The sequence below is a fragment of the Gopherus evgoodei genome, chromosome 6 (genome assembly GCF_007399415.2).
Source record: "Gopherus evgoodei ecotype Sinaloan lineage chromosome 6, rGopEvg1_v1.p, whole genome shotgun sequence".
Taxonomy (NCBI): Eukaryota; Metazoa; Chordata; order Testudines; family Testudinidae; genus Gopherus; species Gopherus evgoodei.
This window is the reverse complement of record NC_044327.1, coordinates 136800263-136817973: the sequence shown is the minus strand read 5'-3', so window position 1 is coordinate 136817973 and position 17711 is coordinate 136800263. Positions and strand designations below refer to the sequence as shown.

Genomic DNA, 17711 nt, shown 5'->3' with positions numbered 1-17711 from the left:
TAAATAAGGAAGTGTTATATAACAGGGTAAACAACATAAGAACCAGGGGTCACCCAATGAAATTAATAGGCAGCAGGTTTAAAATAAACAAAAGGAAGTGTTTCTTCACACAATGTACAACCTGTGGAACTTTTTGCCAGAGGATGTTGTGAAGGCCAAGACTATAGCAGGGTTCAAAAAAGAACTAGGTAAGTTCATGGAGGGTAGGTCCATCAATGGCTATTAGCCAGGATGGGCAGGGATGGTGTCCCTGGCCTCTGTTTGCCAGAAGCTGAGAATGGGTGACACAGGATGGATCACTCGATGGTTATCTGTTCTGTTCATTCCCTCTGGGGCTCCTGGCATTGGCCACTGTCAGCAGACAGGATTTGGGGCTAGATGGCCCTTTGGTCTGACCCCGTGTGGCCATTGTTATGTTCTTTGTAGAAGCCACTGTTGGCAGACTCGATATGGGGCTAGATGGATCACTGCTCTGACGCAGTCTGGCCATTCTGATGTCACTCTTGACTTTGTCTTAAGTAACACACAGAAGCCAATTCAAGATGTGACAGCAGCTGACTCACTAAGTAACAGTGGCCACAATCTAATTAGGCTCAACGTCCTGGGGAGAGGGAGGCACCACAGTGACAGTTCACAGAGCCTTAGTGAAATGCTTGTTTCTAGAAGGGCCTTAGCAGGAAAAGCAGAGGAAGTACAGTCCTTCGTGGTGCCACGGATGCTACAAAAAGCCAGCAGCAGAGGCTTCACAGACAGGCACCCCACTGGCTAACAGGGACTTGGCATGGAGCACATGGCCACAGCCAGTGGCAGGGCTGAGAGGCTATTCGAGCCAAAGAGAAGCCCTTCAAAATTGGAACTCTGCCCAGTGAGGCGATAAATGGGCGCTGGAGTTACAGCAGGGCCCGTGCCAGAAGTCAGCGCAGATTTGAAGACCCAGTCACTAAGGGTGATAAGATGGAGGTTACTGACTCATAACTCAAGTATCAGAGGGGTAGCCGTGTTAGTCTGAATCCCATTATCCGACGAAGTGGGCATTCACCCACGAAAGCTCATGCTCCAATACGTCTGTCAGTCTATAAAGTGCCACAGGACTGTCACTGACTCATAGCTGGTGTTCTCCACATTGTCTGCATGCTCACACTGCTGGGCCTGCACAGGCCAGACATTGGAACCTTCCCGGAGCAGTGCCACAGTGATCCTGTGCCCCCTCCCCACGAGGGAGATTACAAATTGGACGTGGGCGCTCCCTGCCCCGCAGCTCTGTCCACAGCCTCTGCAGTCACAGCACTGAGACTCGGGGGGGGGGGGGAGGGGGGGGGCACCTTCTCCTTTCTTCTGAGCACTTGCCATCTGATTTCAGCTGCTGCTCTGCTGCTTCCACTGGTATCCAGTAGATGACACGGAATCTAAGTATATTTCCAGAGTTAATGAAAATCAGTTGTACTTCCATCATACCAGATATTTCCACGTCTGTAAAAGTCCTACAATCCAAATTATTCGGTGCAGGGCCAGGGGACCCTGACGATAAATATTCCCTTCCTGATGTGACAACAAACCCAGGACTGCAGGCAGACATTTCAAATTCCCCTTGGAGACACTAGGGAGATCTGTGTGCCACTCCTGCCTTAGCCAAGCAGGGACTGGTACAATTACATTGGCCTTGTCCTGGTCTCTCTCTTTCCAGTACTGCTGGGAAATGGGGAACACATGGGACGGGATGGGCCCAGCCCCCTGTTAAGGACGAATGCATCTGAAATTGGATTCTTTGTCTCAAGCAAAATCAAGGTCCTTCCTGTCCCTGCTGGCAGCAAACATCTCTCTGGATCCCCCAAAGACATCTTGAAGTACTGGATCCTTCAGAGACCATTTGTGTGGCTGCATCAAATCTCTGCTGAGCTTGTCCACTTTGCTGTTCTCCTTGCCTGCTAGGTGAAGGCCTCTTGGGTAACCATTGGGTTGAATGTACCAGTCCCGTAGATCTACGGCCACCCTGCAAAGGTGAGATGAACAAGGCCTCCCTGCCCCAGGTAATACAGCATCGTCGTGTTGTGTGTAACACCTATTGCCGTCTCTCGTGTGTTCGTGGGGGAAAGGACCTCAGGCCAGGTAGACTGCTCTCAGTTCTAGCACAGGGAACGCTCCCTCTCTGTCACTCCAGCCATCTCTCCCCACCAACTCCCTTAGGTGCTCTCCCCATCCTGTTGTGAGTGCACTGGAAGAGAATGTCAGTGCCAGCTGTCCCTCTGAGCGTGTTTTCTGTCTGAGCCCCCCACAGCACAGACGTCAGAATCCCTATGGAATATGAATTCTTCTGGGCATGCAGTCCTTGGCTGGGCTGTAATCCTAGCCCCACCACTCCGAGCCTGGCACAGGGGTGACGTATGGGACCAGGAATTTCAGATAAATAATCACCTTTGGAACAGGTTTCCGGTCAAATACTGGTACTGCAGTTGGAATAGTCTAAAACCTGCCTGTGGGCAGGAGAGCGCTGCTCTCTCTAGGGTCAGGCCTATGAAAGGAATGCTCTGAACAGTTGATGAAAGAGACATGTTCACAGTTATTAACCGACTTACATTGTGAAACAGGCCTCTAGCAGACATCCCTTAGCAAAACTTCCTTGACTAGTGTCTTCAGAAGCCAATTGCTCAAAAGCAGTTAAATAAAAACTTCTTGATGTCTTAGAAAAGCCACTACCATAGAGAGGCATTTTGTTAAGACTCTAGGAACCACTGAAAGCCAAAAGGGTAGAACGTGGTATTGGATGTGATCCTGTCCAATGGCAAACTGCAGGTATATGCAATGTTTTGGTCCCCTCACACTATGAAAACACACCACCTGTACATCAAGGGCTGCAAACCAACCTTGACTTGAAAGATTATCTACTCTAGTGACACCATCATGGGACCCAACCACACCATCAGAGGCTCATTCACCTGCACATCTACCAACGTGATATATGCCATCATGTGCCAGCAACGCCCCTCTGCCATTTACCTTGGCCAAACCGGACAGTCTCTATGTAAAAGGATACATGGACACAAATCAGACATCAGGAATGGTAACATACAAAAGCCAGTAGAGAACACTTCAATCTTCCTGGACACTCAATAACAGATTTAGAAGCCATCCTTCAACAAAAAAATCTTCAAAAACAGACTTCAAAGAGAAACTGCAGAGCTAGAATTCACTTGCAAACTAACACCATCAATTTGGGCTTGAATAGGACTGGGAAGTGGCTGGCTCACTACAAAAGCAATTTTCCCTTTCTTGGTGTTGGTACCTCCTCATCAATTATTGGGAGTGGACCACATCCACCCTGACTGAATTGGCCTTCAGCATTGGTTCTTCACTTGTAAGGAAACTCCCTTCTCTTCATGTGCCAGTGTATATTTACGCCTGTATCTGTAATTTTCACTCCATGCATCTGAAGAAGTGGGTTTTTTTACCCAAGAAGCTATGCCCAAATAAATCTGTTAGGCCTTGGCTACACTCACAACTTTACAGCGCTGCAACTGGGGTGTGAAAAAACACCCCCCTGAGCGCTGCAAGATACAGCGCTGTAAAGCGTCAGTGTAATCATGGCAGCAGCGCTGGGAGCGCGGCTCCCAGCGCTGCAACGCTACACCTGTAAGAATGTGGTTTACATGCAGCGCTGGGAGAGCTCTCTCCCAGCGCTGCCGCTCTGACTACACTCACACTTCAAAGCACTGCCGGGGCAGCGCTTTGAAATTCCAAATGTAGCCATACCCACAGTCTTTAAGGTGCCACCGGACGGCTCGTTGTTTTTGTGGATACAGACTAAAAGGGCTACCCCTCTGATACTTGACTTGAAAATGAGGGGAAGGGAGAGGCCAGGACTACCATACGGAAACTGAACTTTCTGATGTATGCATTAAGCTTCCTTAGGTCCAATATCTGATGGAGTTCTCCACCCTTCTTCAGTGTAAGGAAACATCTTGAATAAAACCCCAGATTCTTGTACTCCGTGGTGAACTCCTCGATGCCCCTACTTCAAGAAGGGATTGAATTTCTATTCTTACATAGTCTCACAGGAGGAGTCCTGAGGAGAGAAAGGTGGGGAGGGAGAGTGTTGGGAGGGCCCTGACTAAATAGTTAAACCTTTTTCTGTCATTTCTAAAGTCCACCATTGTCCCGGTGCACGCATGGAGGACGTGAGAAAGCTGACATTTCAAAAAGGGAAGTACAGTTGTATCATTGAGTGGTTGGCAGATTTCAATCCTCACTTCTCAGATTTCCTAGAGAAGAGGAAATTGCAGAATGACTTGATGCCCTGAGTGGTTTAAAGACTTTCTCTGCTGCTGCTGAGAAGTTGCAGGTTTGTTGTTGTTGTTGGTATGCTTGTCATCTTTGGGTGTAGTAAGACAACAAAGATAATGGGAGTAAAACTGTTTGTGATGTATCTAAATGTTGGTTCCTGAAAGACTAAAACAGACTTAATGATCTTACTGTTGATCTTGTATCCTTTATCTTTCCTAAAACATCATTAATTTTGTCATTAAGAAGTCCATCTCCCTCACCTGAGGGATTTTCTATCTTAGGTTTTCTCTCTGGTGATATCCCAGCCCCGCATATCTGCGAGGAGGAACTGCAGATGCAACTGATCTTGCCACTGAGTCACAAACATTGAGTGAAGCTCTTAGCCCATGTTCTGCTACACGCTGCCCTCCTATATTAATAGTCACCTGTCTTTGTCAGTCCTCGGGCAAAGACCTGGCCAAGACTTTTCCCCCTGAAAAGGAAATGGTAACGAGACACGATTGCTTGGTAGTTTGCCAGTTTCATGCTAAGCGAGGCTGAATAACTTCCTTCCCAATGCATCCGTTCTTCTACCATCCTTGTCAGCAGCCACTGGGTGCGATAGGCTCTCTCTTGTTCTGTGTGCTGCTGCTGCCATTACTATCGGCTCAGGAGGAGGCTGAGCGGGAAATCGCTACAAACCCTCACAGGGAAACCGACATCATTGACCAGCTTTCCTTGCAGGTGACTGACATGAGGCTGGACCAGCCCACACAGCTTCAGCTGCTTGCCACAAACCATCCAGACTAGAAAGACTTTGACCACTGAACTTGAACCCAGACTGACGGGTGTGACAAAGTGGGGCTGTTCTTAATGTTTCCTCTGAACACTGTGTGGGTGCCTCAGTTTCCCCTATGCAGTTCTTAAGTCTCTAGGTGGTGGGATAAAGGCCAGTGTGCATAAATGGCCGACACTCTGTCTCCTGGCAACTAATGGTCAGGCCCTTCCCCCCTGCAAGGGGATGCTAAAGGTGAGGGAGACAAAGAAGTCAGATGACATCCTGGCCCGGGAAAGGAACTGAGCAGAGAGGAGGGGCTGGAGGGGGTTGTTAGTCTGGAGCTGGCTGGGGACGAGGAGTGAAGTGCAGACGTGGGGGGTCTGGCTCACTGCCCCCCAGAATGGACCCGGCCAAGGGGTCCGGTTCGCTGTACCTACAAGCTCTGTTTTAGACCCTGCTCCTGTCATCGAATAAACCTCTGTGTTACTGGCTGGCTGAGAGTCACGTCTGACTGCAAAGTGGGGGTGCAGGACCCTGTGGCTTCCCCAGGACCCCGCTGGGGTGGGCTCGCTGTGGGAAGCACACGGACGGGCAGAGGATGCTGAATGCTCCAAGGAGAGTGAAGCCGTGTGAGCTTCTTGCCCTGAACAAGTCTGCTCCAAGGGAGAGGAGGCTCCCCAAAGTCCTGCCTGGCTTGTGGGGAGCAGTTCCAGAGCATCGCCCGGGGACTCGGTGACAACGGGAAGTTTAGCCTGTCTACAAGGGCTTGAAATTGCAATGTCTGCTCAGATGGAGGGACAGCTGCAGTGTAGACGTGCACAGCACCAAAAGGAGCGTAGATACGCACGAACAGTGTCTCTTGTTCAGCTGCAAGCCCTAAATCACGTGAAATGCTTATATACCAGCAAAAACACATGAAGGACTGTAGCAAAGAGGTGTGGCCGTTCTTAGAGACTGACAATAAGGGACAGCCGGACGCACATTAGATTTGGAGGAGACGGGACTTTGTTGGTTTTCACTGTAAATAATTGTGACATAGGAATTGTATGACACAAAGATGAAGGAACACCGAAAGATATAAAACGGGGAGTAACTTGGAAAGGAGGACATTCTAATTAACAGTGTGGGCTAATCCGGAAATACAGTCCTTGAAATGAACGTAACATACAAAAAGCCCTGATCAGAAAAGCACTGAAGAAATGTGTTATACACGCCCGCCATCTACTGGACACCATTGGAAGCAGCAGAGCAACAGCTGAAATCAGTTGGCAAGTGCCCGTGAGAAATGAGAACGTGCCCCTCTAACAAACCCTGGAATGAGGGTATATAAAACTGAGGTCACCATGTGGGACCCCCAGAGCTCAGTGAACCCCCGAGACAGCCTCTCCCCTCATCCAGAGTCACAGGACCAAGAGGTGACAGAAACTGCAAAGCACCTGAAAAATGGACACCCAGAGCAGCCATGTGGAGGGGTTCCAGGGTTAATGGCGTAACACTCTACACCCAGGGGAGTGCCCTGTAACCCCTATATTCATCATTTGTATATAACTGTGACATTGCATATAAAGCCTCCCTTGTAAGGTATCAAGGGAAAGGCTATGATCTGCTGAAACCCACTGTTCCATCAACGTGTGTATTATTCATGCTTATGAAGTTATGAGAATTGTGTTGTATGGTGGCCACTAAACATGCTGTGGGTTTGGGAAGCGATAGATACTAGCTCTCCAAAGACAATAACTGGGGGGATAAACAACGTCCGGGCGAGTGAACTGTTGATCACATACTGATGTGTTTCCGGATGAACTGTTGATTGACTGAGAATAACCAAGTGCCTGATTGAACACTGTTCATGCTAAAAGTTGATGTGAAAAGAACCTAGCACTAAATTAGCACGCTAGTGTTCCCTGGGCTCAATTTAAAGGGATTAGCCTATTAGATTCTAGTCGAAGATTGGCTGGAACATTTAGACAACTGGCAAATCTAGTTTATTTGATGTCACCTTTAAAATTTGACCAGCATCTCAACAAGTTCATAAAATGGACCCTTTCATCCTTACAGTGATTTAAACAGCTAGCAAGGAGGTGCCTTCGGAGGCACAAGGAACCAGCTGGAGAATATTCTAATGCCTTTTTGGAATGTCTGCTCCCCCTCTCTCAGAGCACAAGAACAAGGGGATATTCAATGAAATTCAAAGTCGTAAAATTCACACCCAATCAAAGGAAATGCATGTCCACACAGTGCACAATTAGCCCATGGAACTCTCTGCCACAGGAAGTTGTGAGGCCAAGAACTTAGCATGAGGACAAAGAGAGAGATGGAGATTTCTATGGCCGACAAGACTACCCAGCGCGATCATAGCAGGGATATTAAACCTCCAGCTTCAGGGTTTAAACCACTATCAGAGAGCAGCATGAGCTCTTTGTGGGAGCCCAATTATCCCACAGCAGCTACTGCGGAGTCAGTACTGAGCTAGGTGGGCCTTGGGTCAGAACCAGTCTCTGCTCAGAAAGTTACCTGGACCATGCATCACCTCACCTGCTGGGGAGTCCAGCCTGCCGTCCTGAAGGAGGTCTTGCCACACTGCCTGCCCTGTGCCAGCGGGGTTGAACGCTGTGAAGTGGGTCACTCCTGTGCCAGCCTAGCGGAGGAAGAGAAGGACGCGGTAAATCTAGGGGAGCCGTTCATTTCTAGCAGCAGGGTTAGCACCTGCTGGATGACTGAGCCCTGGCGCCTGGCAGTGTTCAGAACTGGATGTCCTGCCCTGGTAACACACTGGGCCCAACTCTGTACCCATCATCAATCCTAGCTCCCCCTCCACCCCAGGGACCTGCAGGCCCAGGTCTTACCCAGCCCCTAGCCTACAGAGGGGATGTGAGGGGGCAAGAGCCCTTTAGAGCCTACGACTCACCTTCCTGCCCTCCCTGCAACTGGGGCCGACACTAGGGCCCCAGAGCCCAGGCCTCCCAATGGCCACAGCCCCACCTGGTGTAAAAGCACCCCATCCATGCTTCACTGGCTCCCCAGCGGCTGCAGAGCAATCCAAAGCCCAGCTCTTAAGCTCCAAGGCTGGGGCCTGCAGCAGCTGCCACAGACATGGCTGTAGTAGTTGAGAGAGGTCAGGTGCTGGGATCAGGAAGGGGCAGACTGAGGGGCACAAAACCTCCCCAGAACCCAAATCTGCAGGTGTCGAGACTCTGCAGCAGAGACAGACGTGCGTGCTCACCAGCCTGCCCTCTACCTGCTCCTTGGCAAGAGATGGCGAGGGTGTAGGGGTTTCATGGCGGCTGCAGTGAGATGCAGCAGAGAACTCCCGAGGACCCGTGCGCCCTCCTTCTCCAGGCTGAAGGGCTCATTCCAGTGGCCCCCCCTCTTGTCCTCCTTGGTGCCCATGCCATTCCGCAGGGTGAGCATGATGGAGACGTCCACGGCCTCGTCACTGCCATTCTCCAGCTCCCAGACGAACACTCCCACGGGCAGGCTGGTGTCCTGGGGAAACAGACACCAGGTACGCGCAGCTCAGAGCCTGCCAGGCAAACGGCTCAGAGCATCCCGTCCCTGCACCACGAGGAGCTCTGGGCCGCGCCGCTGCAAGGGGAACACGGGGCCGATGCAGCAAGGCCTGGGGACTCGTTTGCTATAGCGAGTGGCGGAGGGCTCAGGGCCCAAAGCACAGGGCTCCAGTGCTGCAGGACAGCTCTGCACCAAGCAGCACCAGGAATGCATGCCCATGGTGCTGGAAACAAAGGGGTAAAGGCCCCGAGGGCGACTGGTGCGCCTGGAGCCATTAAACCAAAGCGCTCTGGAGGCAGTGCCGGGACAGGTACATCAGTAGGGCAGCCTTACACCCACGCACGGGGCTGACCCGAGGCTGGGCCGAGGAAGGGCCGGGAGCTAGGCCAGCCTCACACCCACGCACGGGGCTGACCCAAGGCTGGGCCAGCGAGGAAGGCCGGGAGCTGGGCAGCCTCACGCACCACGCACGGGGGCTGACACCTAGGCTGGGCCGGCAGAGGAAGGCCGGGAGCTAGGCAGCCTCACACCCACGCAGGGGCTGGCCAAGGCTGGGCCGGCGAGGACAGGCGGGAGCTAGGCCAGCCTCACACCCACGCACGGGGCTGACCCAAAGCTGGGCCGGCGAGGACAGGCCAGGGGAGCTAGGCAGCCTCACACCCACGCACGGGACTGACCCAAGGCTGGGCCAGCGAGGACAGGCGGGAGCTGGGCAGCCTCAACGCCCACGCACGGGGGCGACCCCCCTAGGCTGGGCCGGCTGAGGACAGGCGGGAGCTAGGCAGCCTCACACCCACGCACGGGGCTGGCCCAAGGCTGGGCCGGCGAGGACAGGCCGGGAGCTAGGAGCCTCACGCTCACACACGGGGATGACCCGAGGCTGGGCCGGCGAGGACAGGCGGGAGATGGGCAGCCTCATGCTCACACACGGGGCTGACCCGAGGCTGGGACGGCTGAGGACCAGGCCCGGGAGCTGGGCAGCCTCATGCTCACACACGGGGTGACCCGAGGCTGGGCCGGCGAGAGGACAGGCCAGGGAGCTAGGCAGCCTCACGCCTCACACACGGGGCTGCACCCGAGGATGGGACGGCGAGGACAGGCCGGGAGCTAGGTAGCCTAACACCCACGCACGGGGATGGCCCAAGGCTGGGCCGCGAGGACAGGCCGGGAGCTAGGCAGCCTCACACCCACGCACGGGGCTGGCCCAAGGCTGGGCCGGCGAGGGACAGGCCGGGAGCTGGGCAGCCCTCACGCCCACGCACGGGGACGACCCAAGGCTGGGCCGGCGAGGACAGGCCGGGAGCTAGGCAGCCTCACGCTTCACACACGGGGCTGGGCCCAAGGCTGGGCCAGCGAGGGACAGGCCGGGGAGCTAGGCAGCCTCACACCCACGCACGGGGCTGGCCCAAGGCTGGGCCGGCGAGGACAGGCAGGGAGCTAGGCAGCCTCACACCCACGCACGGGGCTGGCCCAAGGCTGGGCCGGCGAGGACAGGCCGGGAGCTAGGTAGCCTCACACCCACGCACGGGGCTGGCCCAAGGCTGGGCCAGCGAGGACAGGCCGGGAGCTAGGCAGCCTCACGCCCACGCACGGGGCTGACCCAAGGCTGGGCCGGTGAGGACAGGCCGGGAGCTAGGCAGCCTCACGCCCACGCACGGGGGCTGGCCCAAGGCTGGGCCGGCGAGGACAGGCCGGGAGCTAGGCAGCCTCACACCCACGCACGGGGCTGGCCCAAGGCTGGGCCGGCGAGGACAGGCCGGGAGCTAGGCAGCCTCACACCCACGCACGGGACTGACCCAAGGCTGGGCCAGCGAGGACAGGCCGGGAGCTAGGTATCCTCACGCTCACACACGGGGCTGACCGAGGCTGGGCCGGCGAGGGACAGGCCGGGAGCTAGGCAGCCTCACGCCCACGCACGGGGTGACCCAAGGCTGGGCCAGCGAGGACAGGCCGGGAGCTAGGCAGCCTCACGCTCACACACGGGGCTGACCCGAGGCTGGGCCGGCGAGGACAGGCCGGGAGCTAGGCAGCCTCACGCCCACGCACGGGGCTGACCCGAGGCTGGGCCGGCGAGGACAGGCCGGGAGCTAGGCAGCCTCACGCCCACGCATGGGGCTGACCCGAGGGTGGGCCGGCGAGGACAGGCAGGGAGCTGGGCTGACCCTAGGCTGGGCCGGCGAGGACAGGCCGGGAGCTAGGCAGTGCTCAGCTGCATTACACATGGGGCTGCATCAACGGCCGCCTGCACTTGCGGGGAATTGGGGGAAATCACACTCCTTCTGCGGCAGCTTTCCCGGCCTGGGGAGCAGCTGGACCTGAGCGATTCCAGCTAATCAACAGCATCGCTGCTGAAGTCTCCCGTGGCGAGGGTGAGCTGGGCTGGGGCCCAGCTGAGACTGGCCATGGGGAGGGGAGGGCAGCTAGAAGCTGTTGGGAGCATACCCTGAGGCAGGACAGCCAAACACCCACATGGGCTCCAACAACAGTGGCATCAGGCCCCCTCTGCGGGGGCAGCGCCAGAGACAACGCCCTGGAGCCTCTGCAGCCCCAGACGCAGGCAGCTGGGCAGCGAGGCTGGGCCATAGCCCAGTGGGAAGAGGGCTGTATCTAGGTCAGGGACAGGCATCAGGAACAGGTAAAAAGGGGAGCTCAAAGGGTCAGAAACAGCAGAGCAAAAAGGGGACAGGCGGGTGAGAACTGCCGAAGAAAAAACCTTGGGGTGCGAGACTTCACAGGGGGCCCTGCCCTGTCACACTCTCCTCTGGCAGGAGGGGCAGACTGGAGGGGAACAGAACGTGAGATAGAAATGAGGAAGGAAGAAAGCCCCGCTGTTGTGAGCCAAGCAGCCCTCACCCCAGCCCGGCCGCATTCCTGCCTTGCTGGGGAAGCCCCAGAACTAACCGGCTTTGGCAGTTTACCAGCCGACTACCTTGCTGGAGTGCTGTCTCCCCTTCTCACTCGTCTGGCCAGTCTGACTCAACTCCCTGGGCCAGGGCCTGAGCCCTTCCCTGGGGCTCTGTAACACCCACCGCCCCGAGGTGCTGCTGTATGACACGCAAACTCGTAAAGGCTGCCAGATGGGGCCTGGCTCATCTAGTCCAGTATCCTGGACCAAGCAGCAGATGGTCTATGTAACACGACTGCCTGAGCTAGGAGACCCAGTTCCATCAGCCACAGGCTGCTGCAGACTCAACCCTCCATCCGGTGCAGCATCACGCCGTGTCAGGCTGTGATAATCTGCCTGGAGGAAGCCTCTTCCCCTAAATCCTGGAGCAGGAGCATTTATAGCATTTAATTTTGTAACACTGGACGTTGTTACCGATATGAGTGTCCAATCCCGCCTTGAATCCTGCTGAGCTCTTGGTCCCAGCACCATCCAGTGGCAGTGAGTTTCACAGGATAATTGTACAACACGTTGGAAAGCATTTCCTTTTATCCATTGTGAATGTGTACTCGTTCCTCGGCTATGAGACAGGGCGAGCAGATGCTTCTGCTGCACCTTCCCCTCCCCATCATTCTTCTGTGATTTCATCTCCCCCACCCTGATTCAGCTACACTCAAGGGCAACGGCCCCTGCCATCCAATCTCTCTCTGCTGGAGACCATTCTCTGTTCTCGCTGCCCATCGCTGACCCCCCCCCCCATTCTGTTTATAAAGGAACAAGGGCCCCTGCACACAGCCGGGTACCTGCAGCAGGGAGCAGGGCAGACCAGCCCATCACTCCCACTCCACTCCAGCTTTGGGAGAACACAGCCCAGCTGGCTGGAGCCTGTTGGTGCAGCTTTCCCCAGGCAGCTTTCCAACTCTCACCTCTCACCCAGAGTCCTCAGGAACTTCCCAGCCACTCTCTGCCTTATCTTCTATCTGGGACTGATAACCAGGGCCAAAGACCAGGCAGAGCTACTGCCAGGCCACAGGGCAGGGCGAGGCAATGGAGTGATAAGCAGAGGCGGATAAGGAAACACCTGCTGGTGACAGGATGAGAGGGATCTGGGCCATGGCAGGATGGAGGCTTCTCCCATGCCATACTCCAAAGCACTCGTCCTGCTGCCCAGGCTGTGTCTGAGACCATCCCTCAGGCACCAGGCCTGGTGCCCAGACTGTGACTGAGGCCATCCCCCAGGCACCAGGCCTGCTGCTTTATCTGCCAGCTGGGAACTCCAGGCTCCATTCCCAATACCTTGTGTCGCTCTGCACTATCCCTCTGGTCGAGGCTAGGAGAAGCAGGCCCCCCATGATGAGGACAGTGACTATGCTGGGTTAGGCCCTGCCAGAGGCAGGGATGAAGGCTGAAGAAGGGGGAACCTCACCTGGTAGTTGTGTGGGATGATCGGGCTGACCTGCCGACAGGTGAGCACCACGTCCTGCCCAGGGAGCTGGTAGACTGTCCAGGCCCGAGGGTACAGGGCATGGTAGAAGGCGTAGTGGCTGCAGTAGCCCCAGTTCCAGCCCTGCAGCACGCTGGGTCTCTCCACAGACAGGACCTGCTGGTAAACGGTCCGTCCCTTCCGGCGCAAGCAGACGGTGAACTGGGAGAGGAGGAGAGCACAGAGCACTGCGATGGGAATGCTGGGCAGCCGCCCCGAGAGCCGGGACCGTTTCAACTCTGGCAGCAGAACCCTCCCAGCACTGGCTGCCCGGGGCAGCTCAAAGAACTGGATTTGACCTATAGGCCCTAAATGACCCGAGTCCTGCTCACCCCACAGACCATCCGTCTCCCTGTGCAGCCACTCACCAGCCCTAGGTTGGCTCAGAGGGGTGGGTGGCCGGGCATTCACAGGGAGGAACGAAGGCCCAGAGTGCACTCACAGGGAGGCTGCCCAAAGGATCTGAGCAGGGACCAGCCAACCCAGGCCTCAGGAGGGACCCTGCGCCAGAGGGAACAAAGTCATGTTGGAGGCGGCAGAGGAGCCACCAGAACCTCGAGGGAGGAGCTCACTGAAAATAGGAGCACTGGGAACCTGCATCCAGCCGCTACATGGCTGTTTAGCCTGCTGAGGCTGCACAGAACACAAATCAGATGAATCACTTCTGCAGACAACCTCCCACCCGGCCGGCTCCCAGCACAGCTGTGTCCTGCTGGCACTGGGGGGCACGGAGCTGCTGCAGCCGCCCTCACTCCTGCTGCTGTGCAGGTGAGGCTCTGAAACCTTGGTCCTGTGCCAGGGTCAGCGCCTCGGGCCTGTGTGCAGGCGGCTCATTGTGGGTTTTATAGGATGCGTCAGCTCTATTGCAAAGCCGTAACATTGAGCTGCTGATGAGGCGTGCTCCACAAAGAGCCCTTGGCCCCTTTCCTGGGCATTGAGGCCTTCACTCCAGCATCTCGGTTCAGCCCCAACTCGGCTGAGCCCACCCTGCCTGTCCAGCCAACCCTGCAGTCCCAGGGGCCATGGCAGAGGCTCCCAGGCCAGCCCCAGATCCTGTTGTGACTCCTCTGCCAGCCCATGGGGTCAGATTAGGACAGGAGTGAAAGGAACTGGCAGTACCGGGTGGGGCTGCAGCACATCCCCCAGTGTCCCATCCTGGGCAGGCTCCATGCTCACTAGCCCTGAAGCCCTGTGCAGTCCGGGCCGCTCAGGACCCCAGGCTCCCAGCCCCTCCCATTGCTGTGCTGATCTGTCACTCGCTCGCTGCTGATGTCACCCTGACAGAATAATTGGCAAACGTGGTCCCTGAGCGGCTGTGTGAGGAGCGAACGACCCAGGGCTGGGCAGCAGCGACCCTGCCCGCATGACTGCTGGGAGCCGCTCCATGGCCCATGCTGCCAGAACTACGAGTTTCTCTCGGCCTCCTCCTCTACCTCATTGCACGGTGCTGATTAGCAGCTGCCACGTTCCACCTCAGAGGTGGCTGCATGGCAGTAGGGGGTGGGATGGAGCCATGCCCACACATCCTTTCCTTACCCCTGGGTGCAGAGGGGAAACTGGGCCTTCAGGCTGCACTGCCTAACGTGGATAATGCGCCAAACTCCGCGGAGGAAAGGGCTTGCCAGGGGACCAGGCGGGAGGATGCCACAGCCTGCGATGCAAACACACACCCACCTGGTCTGCTACGACTGTCTTATAGTGGTACACTCCGGGATTCAACTGCCATCGACAGAACTCTCCCCGCCAGCCTCGTGTGATGGTACCTCCCCCAAACCCACCCAGCGGGCACCCTGTTAGAGAGACAAAACAGCAGATTCACTTCTTCCTGCAGGAGCCTGGCAAGAGAGAGGGGCTAGCGGGACTTGGGAGCACATGCACGGTGCAGGGGAGGCTGAGCTCCACTCAGTGCACCCCCAAGGTAACCTCCCGCAGCACCTGCCCCTTGGGATAACCCTCACAGCATCCACCCACCCCACAGCACCTGCCCCCAGGGTACCCCCTGCAGCACCCGCCTGTCCCGTAACACCTGCCCCAGGGTACCCCCCGCAGCACCCGCCTGCCCTGCAGCACCTGCCCCTTGGGGTAACCCTCACAGCATCCACCCATCCCACAGCACCTGCCCCCAGGGTACCTCCTGCAGCACCTGCCTGCCCCGCAGCACCTGCCCCCAGGGTACCTCCTGCAGCACCTGCCTGCCCCGCAGCACCTGCCCCCAGGGTAACCCCCCGCAGCACCTGCCCCTTGGGATAACCCTCACAGCATCCACTCACCTCACAGCACCTGCCCCCCAGGGGACCCCCTGCAGCACCCGCCTGCCCCGCAGCACCTGCCCCCCGGGGTACCTCCTGCAGCACCTGCCTGCCCCGCAGCACCCGCCTGCCCTGCAGCACCTGCCCCTTGGGGTAACCCTCACAGCATCCACCCACCCCACAGCACCTGCCCCCAGGGTACCCCCTGCAGCACCCGCCTGTCCCATAACACTTGCCCCAGGGTACCCCCTGCAGCACCCGCCTGTCCCGTAACACTTGCCCCAGGGTACCCCCTGCAGCACCTGCCCCTTGGGATAACCCTCACAGCATCCACCCATCCCACAGCACCTGCCCCCAGGGGACCCCCTGCAGCACCCGCCTGTCCCGTAACACCTGCCCCAGGGTACCTCCTGCAGCACCTGCCTGCCCCGCAGCACCTGCACCCCAGGGTACCTCCTGCAGCACCTGCCTGCCATGCAGCACCTGCCCCCAGGGTACCTCCTGCAGCACCTGCCTGCCATGCAGCACCTGCCCCCAGGGTACCTTCTGCAGCACCCACCTGTCCCGTAACACCTGCCCCAGGGTACCTCCTATAGCACCTGCCTATCCCATAACACCTGCCCCCAGGGTACCTCCTGCAACACCTGCCCCCAGGGTACCTCCTGCAACACCTGCCTGCGAAGCAGCACCTGCCCCCCAGGGTACCTCCTGCAGCACCCACCTGTCCCGTAACACCTGCCACCAGGGTACCTCCTGCAGCACCTGCCTGCCGTGCAGCACCTGCCCCCAGGGTACCTTCTGCAGCACCTGCCTGCCCCGCAGCATCTGCCCCCCAGGGTACCTCCTGCAGCACCTGCCTGCCATGCAGCACCTGCCCCCAGGGTACCTTCTGCAGCACCCACCTGTCCCGTAACACCTGCCCCAGGGTACCTCCTATAGCACCTGCCTGTCCCATAACACCTGCCCCCAGGGTACCTCCTGCAACACCTGCCCCCAGGGTACCTCCTGCAGCACCTGCCTGCCAAGCAGCACCTGCCCCCCCAGGGTACCTCCTGCAGCACCCACCTGTCCCGTAACACCTGCCCCAGGGTACCTCCTGCAGCACCTGCCTGCCAAGCAGCACCTGCCCCCCAGGGTACCTCCTGCAGCACCCACCTGTCCTGTAACACCTGCCCCCCAGGGTACCTCCTGCAGCACCTGCCTGCCAAGCAGCACCTGCCCCCCAGGGTACCTCCTGCAGCACCCACCTGTCCTGTAACACCTGCCCCCCAGGGTACCTCCTGCAGCACCTGCCTATCCCATAACACCTGCCACCAGGGTACCACCTGCAGCACCTGCCTGCCCCGCAGCACCTGCCCCCTGGGAGAACCCTCACAGAACCCACCTGCCCCGCGGCACCGACCCTGTAGCACCTGCCCCCCAGGGTACCTCCTGCAGCACCTGCCTGCCCCGCAGCACCTGCCCCCCAGGGTACCTCCTGCAGCACCTGCCTGCCCCGCAGCATCTGCCCCCCAGGGGACCCCCTGCAGCATCCACCTGTCCCGTAACACCTGCCCCCCCAGGGTACCTCCTGCAGCACCTGCCTGTCCCATAACACCTGCCACTAGGGTACCTCCTGCAGCACCTGCCTGCCTCGCAGCACCTGCCCCCCAGGGGACCCCCTACAGCACCTACCTGTCCCATAACACCTGCCCCCCAGGGTACCTCCTGAAGCACCTGCCTGCCCCGCAGCACCTGCCCCCTGGGAGAACCCTCAGAGAACCCACCTGCCCCGTGGCACCGACCCTGCAGCACCTGCCCCCAGGGTACCTCCTGCAGCACCTGCCTTCCCCGCAGCACCTGCCCCCAGGGTAACCCCCCGCAGCACCTGCCCCTTGGGATAACCCTCACAGCATCCACCCACCCCACAGCACCTGCCCCCAGGGTACCCCCTGCAGCACCCATCTGTCCCATAACACCTGCCACCAGGGTACCTCCTGCAGCAGCTGCCTGCCACGCAGCACCTGCCCCCCAGGGGACCCTCTGCAGCACCTGGGTGTCCCATAAGACCTGCCCCCCCAGGGTACCTCCTGCAGCACCTGCCTGCCCCGCAGCACCAACCCCCAGGTGACCCCCTGCAGCACCTACCTGACCCACCACACCTGATCCCTCTGGTAACCCTCACAGCACCCACCTGCACCACAGCATCTTCCCCCGGGATAACCCTCACAGAACCCACCCGCCCCACAGCATCCACCCTATAGCAGCCACCCGCACCACAGCACCTGCCCCCTAGGGTAATCCCCACAGCACCTGCCCCCTAGGGTAATCCCCACAGCACCTGCCCCAGCACCCACCTCCAGGGATGACCCCCACAGCACCTGCCCCCTCTGGTAGCCCCCACAGCCCCCACCCGCACTCAGGGTTACCCACAGAACTCACCTGCCTTGCCATGTGCCCCCCCCCCCCCCGGGGTAGCCCCACAGCAGCAGCCTTCGTGTGTCTCCTGTTCTGTCCACACCAGCATCCCCCCATCCACAACTGCCTCCTCTAAACCCTCAGCCCTGGGGG

General features: G+C 58.0%; 1 protein-coding gene across 1 annotated transcript in view; it reads right to left on the bottom strand.

Annotated features, from left to right (window-relative positions):
- The window catches only part of GBA2 (glucosylceramidase beta 2), a 57277-nt gene that overhangs the window by 17226 nt on the left and 22340 nt on the right, over positions 1-17711 (bottom strand). Inside the window, 5 exon segments of the mRNA XM_030565821.1 lie at positions 7566-7673; positions 8263-8322; positions 8324-8521; positions 12856-13074; positions 14587-14702. Of these exon segments, the coding sequence (XP_030421681.1) occupies positions 7566-7673; positions 8263-8322; positions 8324-8521; positions 12856-13074; positions 14587-14702 (701 nt within the window).